This window comes from Pinus tabuliformis, chromosome J (genome assembly GCF_031772625.1).
Source record: "Pinus tabuliformis cultivar Carrire ecotype Pingquan chromosome J, CPIR1, whole genome shotgun sequence".
Classification (NCBI taxonomy): Eukaryota; Viridiplantae; Streptophyta; class Pinopsida; order Pinales; family Pinaceae; genus Pinus; species Pinus tabuliformis.
In genome coordinates this window covers 257,340,268-257,352,891 of record NC_142295.1, presented here as the reverse complement: position 1 = coordinate 257,352,891, position 12,624 = coordinate 257,340,268, and the positions used below count along the sequence as shown (strand labels likewise).

The 12,624-nt window shown below is 36.5% G+C and overlaps 1 protein-coding gene across 2 annotated transcripts in view; it reads right to left on the bottom strand.

Annotated features, from left to right (window-relative positions):
• Positions 1–12,254, bottom strand: part of ALB1 (ALBINA 1) — a 309,920-nt gene extending 297,666 nt beyond the window's left edge. Inside the window, exon 1 of one of the 2 annotated variants that reach the window (XM_089377590.1) lies at positions 11,897–12,254. In XM_089377590.1, the coding sequence (XP_089233716.1) occupies positions 11,897–12,151 (255 nt within the window). In that variant the 5' untranslated portion in view covers positions 12,152–12,254. The remainder of the gene's footprint in view (positions 1–11,896) is intronic. The other variant, XM_089377589.1, reaches the window with a different exon arrangement.
• Positions 12,255–12,624: the final 370 nt, after the last annotated feature.

Here is a 12,624-nt window from a genome sequence, read left to right as displayed (position 1 = left end):
AGATATCAAATCAGAGGTACATAAACACAAGGTATGTATGTTCATAAATTTATTATGGTTCATATAATCCTTATTTATAGCTAGATAACATACTAAAATTAGAATCATAATCCTTATCTTCTAAGGGTTTACGAGTAGTCTAGGATTTCAAGCAAAGGTCCTAATGTTGATTGAAAGAGTGAATAACTTGATCTTCGATATCATAGGATTCCACCCTCCATGGTTATCTAACTTGAGAAATTAAATCATGTTCTTGGTATCACATGTTTTGCTTGAGAAGTATGTATTACAGGTATAAAAGATCATGGTTGAAAGCAAGAAGAACACTTCTCCAGGTATGTCCTAGACTATACATCTTATAAAATTCTTTTAATATAAAAAGGCACATTCATCTTATTTTTGTAACATTACTAACATTGTTATGTCTAGTTGTATTGAATCATAATGATTCTTGTTTTGGGTGATTCATCACTCGATAAATCTACCCTCCTCTTATTCTTAATTGATTTTATAGAACCCTAGACAGGTTCTCTAGAAAACCCTAACCTAAGGGTATGATAATGTTAATGTTTGAAACCCTAAAATTGCTTAGGGTTATTGAGAAATGCTATTTGAAGTTTTTGTTGATGATGTCATGTTTGGGGTTTTGGTATGATCATGAAAATCCTAACTTGTTAGGGTTGAAATGGTGTTGTCTGAAATCCCGAACCTTTGAAGTTTTAATATAGTAGGGTTTGCTTTGCTATGTTATGAAACCCTAGATCTTTAGAGTTTGGTTGGGCCTATAAGCAAAACCCTTGTTATGTATTTAAAGTAAGTCCCTAGGAATGAAACCCTAGGTATGTGTCCATTTGGTCGAAACCCTAGCTTGGTCTAGGTCGGTATATGTCTAATGTATTAATATTGCCAGACACATGATGTGCTTATGCATGGTGATGAATTCTTAAATATAAGTGTTGATCTAATTATTGATGGTCATGAGTCCTAGGGTTTGGAAACAAGCCCTAGTCAAAGTTTGATGTTCTAGGATGATGTTGTTTGGTAAATCTAGGGTTTTGAAGCTAAATCCTAGTAGTAGTTAAATTCTCTGGTATGTGTGATGTTAGGACCCTATAATACTAGTGATTCCCCCATTATTATTGTCATTGTAGCCCCTATTGTTATTATTGTACCCCTATTGTCCCCATATTGTTATTAGTGTACCCCATAGAAGCCCACTATAGTTATTGTTGTGCCCTTATATTATTATTGTTATGTCGGCTTTGATTATATTGTGATCCCTTAGACTCCTATATATAGAAAGGAGGTTTAGTCATTTGTATCATCCAAGAATAGTTCATTTGTGTAATATAAAGGAGGTTGTTGCCTCAAAGAGGCTAATTTTGAAGTCGTTGGTCTATTTTTTCTATCTTTTTGTGAGTTGGTTCATAACATTTGGTATCAGAGCTTTGGATTCTAAGGTTTCGCTGCTCCAAACAGGTCATCGTGGAATTTTCACTATAATTTTTTTTCTGCGACATTTCAAAAGCTAAAAAAAACCATTTGAGCCGAAATCTTGATGATCCTCGGATCCGAATTTCAAATCTTGTCTCGCTATATTTTCGGAGATATGATCTAGGAAAGTTAGGGTGTTTACAGGCTCCTGAATTACATCCCAAACAGGTGACCTTGGGAAAATCATCATAACTTTCTCTCTGAGTATCAGATTGAAATTTTGTAAGAAGTTACAAAAAGAGGATGGATTGTAGTTTTTTGTTCATCGTTTTCAAGTCCGAAGGTTGAAACAATGACACATGGCACTTCGTACAAGTTCGCTCTACTGAAAAAGTGTATAATCAGGTCATCTTGGGAGATTGGGCATAACTCTTTCTTGGAGAATCCAATTTCGATCAGACTAGTGGTGTTCGAAAGAGGACTCAAAGGGCTACCACAGTTCGCAATTTCAGACCTTGTAGATCCTAAATTTCAGAGATACATCAAATTCAATATCGAGCTCCTACAAAGTGAAAAAATGTGTGTAGTTTTTTTTTTTTTTGTGCATAAGTTTGGTTTGAAAAATTAGTTTGAATGAATTCAAAGGGCATAGTGAAGCATAATTATCATTAATTGATGCCCCAAAGAAAGAAAATGGAAACACCTAGTAAGCAACTTAAAGCTCTAGCATGACTCATGAAGAAGAGGAAGAAATGCAACATGATATATCAAAATTACGAGACCAAGTGCAACAAAATTCACTCTCACAAAAAGTAACAGAAGCTAAGATGAATGGTTTAAAGAAAGGTGTGGAAGCTAAGATGGATGGCGTGGAAGATAAGATGGATGGTTTAAAGAAAGGTATGGAAGCTAAGATGAATGACATGGAAGCTAAGATAGATGGTTTAAAGAAAAACGTGGAAGCTAAGATGAATGACGTGGAAGCTAAGATGGAAGGCAAAATGGAAGATTTGAAGATAGATTTGACAAAGTTGCTACAAGAAATGTTTACTAATGGTGAAAGGGTAGTAAAGAAAACTCATGATGAAAACAAAAGAAATGTTAATCATGATTTCATAGACTCTAACGTTGGATTGAAGACCCGCCATGTTCCAAAAATCGATATGAGGAAGTTTGATGGCAAGGATCCCGTAACATGGATACTACAGATGGAGCAATATTTCGATCTCCATAGTGTGCAAAACACACAAAAGGTACGCATTGCAACTTCATATTTGGAACCAAATCAGTTTCTATGGTATCGATGGCTTTGCTCTCGTAAACAAATTGTCACTTGGGCAATTTTTACGGAAAAAATGATAGCACATTATGAGGATACAAAAAGAAACATCTTTTTTAGCCAATTAATAAATCACAAACGAAAGGGTTCAATGATAGAGCACATTGAGGACTTCCAAAAATTGAATATAAGAGTAAAGGATATTCCAGAGGAGCATAGGATTGATGTGTTCATAGGGACTTTAAAGGATAACATCCAACATGAGGTTCACCTTTGGGAACCTGATTCATTGGAGAAGGCATTCAGGTTGGCAAGAAAAATGGAAAGCAAAATTATGGAAACCAGGAAGCCTACCACTCACAACTATAAAGATGGAAGTGTTGTTGCCCCTAGCCTTCCACAACCTACAAGGTTGACACCACAACAATTGGAAGAAAAAAGAACAAAAGGGCTTTGTTACAGTTGTGATAGCAAATACACTAAAGGTCATAAGTGTGCTAAGAAGAAATTATTGTACATAGATTGTGAAGAAGAGGGAGAAAAGGAACAAGAAATGTCAAAAGAAGAAGATATACACCAGGATCAAACCCAAGAGAAAGAAGAAATGAATCAGACCATATCTTGTAATGCATTGGCTAAAATTACCACTCCTCAAACTATCAAGATAGAAGGACATATCAAGAAGAAAAAGGTAATAGTGTTAATTGATTCGGGCAGTACCCATAATTTTATTCATTGTAAGGCAGCCAAGGAATTCAATTGCTTCCTATATCCATCACCAGAGTGTCAAGTGATGGTTGCAAGTGGAGGAACCATAAATTGCTCTGGAAAGTGCCATAATATCAAGCTATCCATGGGAGAATATGTATTGAATAGCCCAATGCTTTCCATTCCAATGGGTGGTGCTAATGTTGTACTAGGAATCCAATGGCTACAATCCTTGGGTACAATAGCTTTTAATTTTCAAGAACTTTTCATTAAATTTTGTTCGGAAGGAAAGGAAATTGAATTAAAGAGTATCGCAGGGGAAATCGAGAAAGATTATCAGCTCTAACAGAATAACAAAGCTTCTAAAGAAAGAACAACGAGGCGTAATTACACAATTATGTTAGCTAGAGGTTCCCACATCGAAATCATCTATTTCTCCAGATCTCCAAAAAGCCTTAGACAATCATTCCAACATATTTGAGACTCCCAAAGGCCTCCAAACATCAGGCCTTACAGATATCCCTATGCCCAAAAGAGTGAAATTGAACATATGGTTGCAGAAATGCTAGAGGCTGGTATAATTCAACCTAGTCAAAGTTCTTTCTTTGCTCCAGTAGAATTGGTGCACAAGAAGGATGGATCATGGCGCATGTGTCTGGATTATAGGGAGCTCAACAAGCTCGCTATTAAAGATAAATTTCCCATTCCTGTCATTGATGAATTATTGGATGAATTGCATGGATCAATTAACTTCACCAAGTTGGATCTTCATTTAAGATATCATCAAATCCGAATGAAGACTGAAGACATTCCGAAAACAACATTTAGAACTCACGAGGGTCATTATGAATTTTTGGTCATGCCTTTTGGCCTTACCAATGCACTTTCTACATTTCAAGGTTTGATGAATTCCATTTTCAAACCCTTCCTTAGAAAATTTGTGTTAGTATTTTTTGATGATATACTAATCTACAGCAAATCTTGGAAGGATCATGTTCAACATGTTGATAGGGTGCTCAAACTATTAGAGGAGAAAAAATTATATGCAAAAAGCTCCAAATGTTTTTTTGGAGTACAAGAGGTGGAATATCTTAGTCATATTGTATCTCATGAAAGTGTTAAGGTAGACCCTAGCAAAATTAAAGCCATTAAGAAATGGAAAATCCCCACATCCATAAAGCATCTGCAAGGATTTCTTGGGTTGACAAGGCATTATCGCAAGTTTGTTAAGAATTATGGGAGAATAGCAGCACCTCTAACAACATTATTGAAGAAAGATGCATTTTCATGGACTCCAGAAGCAACAAAGGCCTTTGAACATCTTAAAGAGGCAATGTGCCAAGCACCGGTCTTAGCTACGCCGGACTTCACAAAAACCATTATTGTGGAATGTGATCCCTCAGTAAATGGAATTGGTGTTGTTTTAATGCAAGATGAAAGACCCATTGCTTTCGAAAGTCGTCCAATCAAAGGAAAGTATTTACACAAAGCTATTTACAAGAAGGAAATGTTGGCAATACTACATGCACTTAAGAAATGGTGACCCTACCTAATGGGAAGACACTTCAAGGTAAAAATGGATCATGATAGTCTTATATACTTTTTCGAACAAAGATTATCTTCAGAAGAGCAGCAAAAATGGGTCACAAAGATGTTGGGTTATGACTTTGAAATCATCTACAAAAAAGGGAAGCAAAATGTTGTGGCAGATGCACTCTCAAGAAAGGATGAGGATGTGGAAACATTGCTTTGCACCATTTCTATTATCCAATCAAATTGGATAAACGAAGCAAGGGATGAATGGAAGAATGACGAAGAAGTGTGGGCACTCATTCAAAAGTTACAACAAGATCCCAGTGCATCTGATACATTTAGCTGGAAAAATAATTCGTTATGGTACAAAGATCGTTTATACCTATGTAAGAATTCCCAACTCAAACAAAAGATTCTTATGGAATTTCACACTTCTCCCTTAGGAGGGCACTGAGGATTTTTAAGAACTTACCACAGGGTTAAGAAGGAATTTTCACAGGATGGCCTTAAATCAGATATTCAAAAGTTTGTGGCAGAATGTTTGGTTTGCCAACAAAATAAAGTTGAAACAATTAAGACCCCAAAATAAAGTTGAAACAATTAAGACCCCAGGTCTATTACAACCTTTATCCATTCCAAGACAACATTGGGACAAGGTTTCAATGGATTTTATCACAAGTTTACCCAAGTCCGAAGGAAAGAGTGTCATCATGGTGGTAGTTGACAGACTTACCAAGTATGCACACTTTTGTGCATTATCTCATCCATTTAAAGCTAGTACAATTTCTACTGCATTTATGGAAACAATTCAAAAGCTACATGGAAACCCAAAGATTATTGTAAGCGACATAGATCCTATTTTCACTGGAAATTTTTGGACAGAATTATTTTTGTGTCTCGGTACTCAGTTAGCTCATAGCTCATCTTATCATCCTCAATCTGATGGGCAAACTAAGGTAGTAAACAAATGTTTGGAAGGATACCTTCGTTGCTTTGTCTTTGATAAACAAACACAATGGGTCAAATGGTTGCCTCTAGCTGAATGGTGGTATAACACTTCCTTCCATACTGCAGCAAAAATGACCCCATTTATGGCACTTTATGGATATCATCCACCATCCATCACATCATATTTAAGAGAAAATTCCAAGGTTCAAGCAGTGGAAGATCACATCGAGCATCAACAACAAGTTCTCCAACTCTTAAAGGATAACCTCACTTTGGCGCAAAATAGAATGAAACAATAGGCAGATCAACATCGCAGCGAAAGAAATTTTGATGTAGGTGACTGGTTATTCCTATGGCTACAACCATATAAACAAATGTCCCTCAAGCAAGCTAAGAAAGATAATAAATTATCACCAAAGTATTATGGTCCATACAAGGTGTTGCAAAAGATTGGTACTATGGCATACAAATTGGAGCTTCCTACAGCTTCCCGAGTGCACCCAGTTTTCCATGTTTCATGTTTAAAGAAGATTATAGGTGACAAACTCCCAGTTCAAACAATATTGCCAAAACTTGACGAGGAAGGCAAAATCATATTGGAACCTGAAGCAGTCACAGAAGCAAGAACTCGATAGCTACGAAATCAATCAATTTCGAAGTATCTCATCAAGTAGAAGAACTTACCCACTGAAGATTCCACATGGGAGAATGAGAATTTTATACAGAAGCATCCAGAACTACTCAAGTGTTAAGGACAACACTTTTTTGAAGGAGAGGGGCATGTTAGGTCCCTATAATACTAGTGATTCCCCCATTACTATTGTCATTGTAGCCCTTATTGTTATTATTGTGCCCCTATTGTCCCCATATTGTTATTAATGTGCCCCATAGAAACCCACTATTGTTATTGTTGTGCCCTTATATTATTATTGTTATGTCGGCTTTGATTATATTGTGACCCCTTAGACTCCTATATATAGAAAGGGGGTTTAATCAGTTGTATCATCCAAGAATAGTTCATTTGTGTAATATAAAGGAGGTTGCTCCCTCGAAGAGGCTGATTTTGAAGTCGTCGATCTATCTTTTCTATCTTTTTGTGAGCTAGTTCATAACATGTGATATGACAATCTAGAATCTATGAATCTATATAGTGATTGTTGAGATTGTGAAAATGAAAAATCTAGGGTGAACATCAAACCCTAGTAGAAGCTAGTTATGTTGTTGATTAAGCTATGATCGGTTTTGATTGTTGGAGCTCATGTATAAAATCTAGGGTTTACATGAAATCCTAGTAGGTAGTCTAACCTATGAATTCTGAAAGGTGTTAGATTCATTGATCTGATTTGTTTCTAGGGTTTGCTATATGAAAGAACTTGTCATGTCATTGAAAGAATATTGAAACCCTAGATATAATGAGCTTGATATCTTGATGAGTTGTGGATGTGATTTAGGGTTTGTAACAAAACCTGGGCAAGAAGTTGAAGTATAGTCTCTTGTTGATTATGTTTGTAAATTCTAATGCTTTTGTGATCCTTATATGACTAACTTCATGATTCTATAAATTTAGTTGTACTTGTTATCTAAGTTGTACAAGAACACAATCTTTAAGATGGTGAAGATGTTCATAAAATAAAGTTGAAGTGATAAGCGTGATGTGAATAGTGATGGTAATAACTTTGATGAGATGGTTGGAAGCCACGAAAGATTCTTCAATGATGAAAAGAAGAAGTTGATCTCCCTAGGTTAAGAGGGAGCCTGAATAAAAGAAATCTCCCTGAAGTTAAGAGGGAGCTTAGATAGAGGAAATCTCCCTGGTTGAGAGGGAGAGCATAGCTGTGATTGGAGAATGAATTTTGAAGGATATGTTGCTGCATGTGAAGTAGGAAAGGAAAGTATATGATTGAGGAATCTTCTGTCAAAGATTTGGTTGATAGTCCTATTGTGTTGAGAAGCAACATTTGTTGTCTAGAAGACCCCGAAGGTTTGTATTTGATTATGTACATGTGAAAGTATATTATTGATTGGGGTTGTGTTTGTACAGGTAAATCTCTCGAAGGTTTTTTATAGCATGCTGGTTACCGATCAGTTTGATCGAGAAAGATTTGTTGTCCTTGATCTACTAGATCAAGGGGTGATGAGGCTTTGTGAGTGAAGCATTGCCTGGGAGGACATTTGGTCAGCACTTTGTGTTGATGTCTAGGTCCCAAAGTTGGAAAGGTGGCGTTGGTCATTGAGCTCTGACACGCACCTGGATCTCTGGGTTGATGGTTAGCAAGTAAGCCTGATGGTACCTAGAGAGGCTGAAAGCTTGAGTCCATCTTAGTCCCACCCGGATAGATTGCCCTGGTCAGGAATCTAGTTCGTGGCATTGCGGTGCCTAAATTGTTGAGAGACCAATGGATAGATTGCCCTGATCAAGAATCTAGTCCATGGCATTGCGATGCCTAAACTTCTTCGTAGATGATGTGCTTTGAGATCTTCCATGTACCTCTTTGGTTATATGTAAATATGAATACCTCCCTAGTTAAGAGGGAGTGTTGAAGAATGTAACTAGGTTCGATCTTCATAAATTGTACTTGGGTCAAAATATAATATTTGTCAAAAGAAAAGCAAAAAGAATTTTTATTATTATTAAATTGACTTGTTAAAGCATGGGTTTCATGCTTGGGTCAATTTTCATAGGTCAAGCCTCCATTGTAGGCTTTAGGATTATTTATTTGGGTCAAAGTCAATTTGTTTATTGGTCAAAGACTCCTCCATCAAGTCTCCTCCTGTCGGCTTCAAATAGATCATCATCATGTCAACTTCATTCAAGTGAAATCATGTCAGCCTGATCTTAAATAAAGACACAACCTTTCATGAAGTCATGTCGGCTCATTTATGATGGTCGAACCACTATATATACAAGCCTAGGACTTCACATAAAAACACAGAACAGAAGCTCGCATCTCAGAGAAGGTTTCGGTGAACACAGTAAGATAATTTCGGTGAATTTCAGAAAGGATGTTTCGGTGACAATCACAGAAGTTCGGATCTCAGAAGGGAAGTTTCGGTGCCATCTCAGAGAGGAAGTTTCGGGCTATTACAGTGACAGTTTCGGTGCTATAACAGAGTTCGGACAAGGCATTTCAAAGACAAATTTTCGGTGTCTTTACAAGAGCTCAGATAGGGTACAGAGACTACAGTTCGGTGATATGATAACCACAGTTTGGTGCTGCTACAGATTCGGTGTTACCACAGTTCGGAGATACCACAACGAGAAGGGATTGGAGATCTCACAGTTTCGTTGTTATTACAGTTTGATGCTACCTCAGTGAAAAGGTCTCTATACTACTACAGAGAAAGGGTCACGGTGCAACTACAGTAATGAGGTCTCAGTGATAAGATCTCGGTGTTATTACAGTGATGAGAACTTGGTGCTATTATGAGGTCTCGGTGCATCACAGTGTCAAGGATTCAATGCTAACATAGTGACATGGTTTCTGGAATGCAAACACAGTGAAAAGGAAGAACAAGCAAGGATGACTTGATGGAGGTAGTCTCGAGTCTAAGTTGTAAGGGTCTTGGTCATCTCATATTAAATCTACTGAAAGAAGAATTTTGACTGGGTTTTCCCCTAAAGAGGGGTTTTGCCCTGGCAATGTGCCTACATCTTGTGTTCTCTTCTATTTGTTGCTTGGCATTAATCTTGATGATAAGAAAAGATAATTCTAAAAGAACAAATAATAATAATGAAAATGATCACAAGATAATGTCATATTAAGAGAAATTGTATCACTGCCTCACGTTGGATTTCTCAACGATAACAATGTTATGGTTAGGTACCAACAATTTAATTTGATCTAGTTTTGGCTAACCATTGTACATGTGCCTGTGACTAGTTTCCATCTATCGAATTTTATCCCACTATGATTCATGCAAATTATATGCATATCTTATTTCAACATTCTATGCCTTAGATCTAGTCATAATTTTCTAAGGGCTCTTAAACTTAACATGGTGATTCTAATGTGACACTTTTGACATGGAAATGTTCACATGGAAACCAATATATAAAATAGGCATTGATCGTTAACAAAGCAAACCCCTATGACTACATAAGGAAGAATCACAAGTGGAGTTATACTCCATTCAACCAAGTGATGAATTTGGGTTATTTTCAAACTAATTGGGTATTAATCATATAATGCTATTCAACCTACCTTTTATTCATAGCTAGTATGATCCTCTTTAGGAGTATGAATCCTCTTGTTGTTTAGCAAACACATTATGTAATGTAATTGGACCTTGGGCATTTGTTTATTTCTTCTTGAAGGCATAATGTTTTTTAGCTAGTGCTAAATGAAAAAAACTAAATGATCGAAAAGGCCAATAGAAAGAAACCCAAAAACTTGTTAACAAGATTTTATGCAAGACTCAAAGTATAATTTGTATGGCCCATGTTGGTTAGAGTTCTCTCTATTGAAGGGTTGATTATAAGGTCACAACAAGCGACAAGAAAGATAGAGAGAGTTATAGTAGAACCAATAAACAAGATACCCTAAAAACTCAAAAGTGATAATTGTATTATCTTCTAATGTTCTTATGAAGTTCATCACATATTTATGATTATGAGTGAGGGATCCCTATTAGAACAAGTAAACTAAGGATATACAAGAAACCCATGAAATCTCAAAATATATCTGTACTCTATTCAAGACACTCCAAATAGGAATTGATTACACATGTATAGATCTTATCTACTTTCCTAACACTAGTAGGTTGTCTTCTCTAAAACAAGACACTCTCCTTTTAGAACAAGTCTCATGTCCCCATGTTGGACACCTGGGACCTAAATATTAGACACTCGCATGACACATGTCCCATGTATGTCTAACACCCAACTCACCTGTGTCCCGTTGTTGGCAAATGGTTAATGTCCTGTGCATTGGCATTGGCCAATTATTTTCAAAGTATTAATACTTAGATCTCAAAGCCTTGGTTCTAGAGTCAATTGCTTTTAATGATGGTGATCCTCTTGAGGATTCATCTGTCACACAAACAAATGTAACACTTGGATTCGACATGTTAGAGGAAGAGGGTAGAGAGAATAATGGTAGTGGCAGTGTTAGTAGTGGTGATACTAATGATTTTGATTATGAGATCTAGGAGGACGAGATATGAGCTACTATGTCTTGTATTTTCCATTGGCACTCTCATCCATCATCTTATGTAATAGGTTTCGATGAAATCAAATGAAAAAACTCCATTCATGATTCTATATCTAGGATCTATGTTGTATTCTTATATATTTTGATAGGTAGTTTTACTTTCTAAATATTCAAAAAAAATTACATCTTAAATCTATATATGTGTCCATGTGTCACCTAGCAGAATTCTACATATCTCGTGTCAGACAACTCTGTCCCCATGTCACCCGACTTAGGTTGTCTCACATATTTTCTAAGTCGTATAGTCACATTGATATTAATATGGAACTAAGTCATCAACCAGGCACCTGCCATTTAGAATAAGGTGTCACACAAATAGCAATTACGAGGAGGGCCACAAGACAAACAGGCACGCCTAAGCAATGTTAGTGCCAGAGCTAGCGAGAAGAGGATGCTCTAGGATAAAATACTGATTTCCAATTCCAGTAATTGGCATGCATTGAAATTAAAACAAAATTATTTGTATCTACATATGTTCAATTCAACAAAATTTACTCACTACATAAAATAAGAGTACCTACATAAATTTTTTACTAAATAGGTAACAATTGAGCTATTACATTAATATAGCGTGACAACCAAACTCGTTTAAGCATGATCATTTGAATGAATTGGATTTCTTTATCTAAGGGGCCCTTAAATATTTCAGATTTCTCAAGTCGGTCGCGACTATATTATCTGCGTTGTTGAAGAGCAGAATCAAATATCTATGCCTCTTTTATAGTCATGAGGCGAGGAATGCTGGATTCTTGTGGCAGGATAAGGTGAAGGAGAGCGTGCAAACCTGTCCCACAACTGCGGCGAGAGGAAAATATTGGCGCCCATACTCGTTTTTCTCAAAGTCGGGGGGAGAAAGAGCTGTTCCATTGCTTGTATTACAACGAGCAAACCCGAGTCGCCGAGGAAAGCGCGTCTGTGGGAACCAGCATTTGTTAAAAAGAAATCCTGATCCTTTAAATGATGATAGGCATGAAGTTTCTTTGAAGGCTAATCTTCTTCCCCTGGTATACGAGGCCGTGGCCGAGGCGGAGAGTGCCATGGCCGTGCACCACTCACTCACTTCGAAGTGGTCAATCCAATTGAGTATATTTTTATTTTATTTCTACAGGACACGGTAGCGGGGTGTTGCAGCGGATAGAGTAAATGAAATCCCAAATCTATCATTTAGTGACATGATAAATCTATAAATTTATTTTTATTGAGTAAGGTAAAGTTTTCTTGAGAAAAAAAAAATATTGATTGATTTTTTATATTTATTAAATATTTTAACAATTATTTGAATCGGTTGTTGAATGCAAGATAGATGACCTCTCTCAAGTGGTTTGGAGGTGTTATGATTAATCACATCATGTAATTCCTTTGGTTAGTGTGTAGAATGTACTAGTTTAGGATGGATTTTAATGATTGAAATGGGTAATTTGGATGGTGCTTGTGGGAATGATGAGGGTTGAGTAATGGTTTAGTTTACCATTGTGATAGGATCTCATAACTAGTGTTAGTATTGGATAGGCA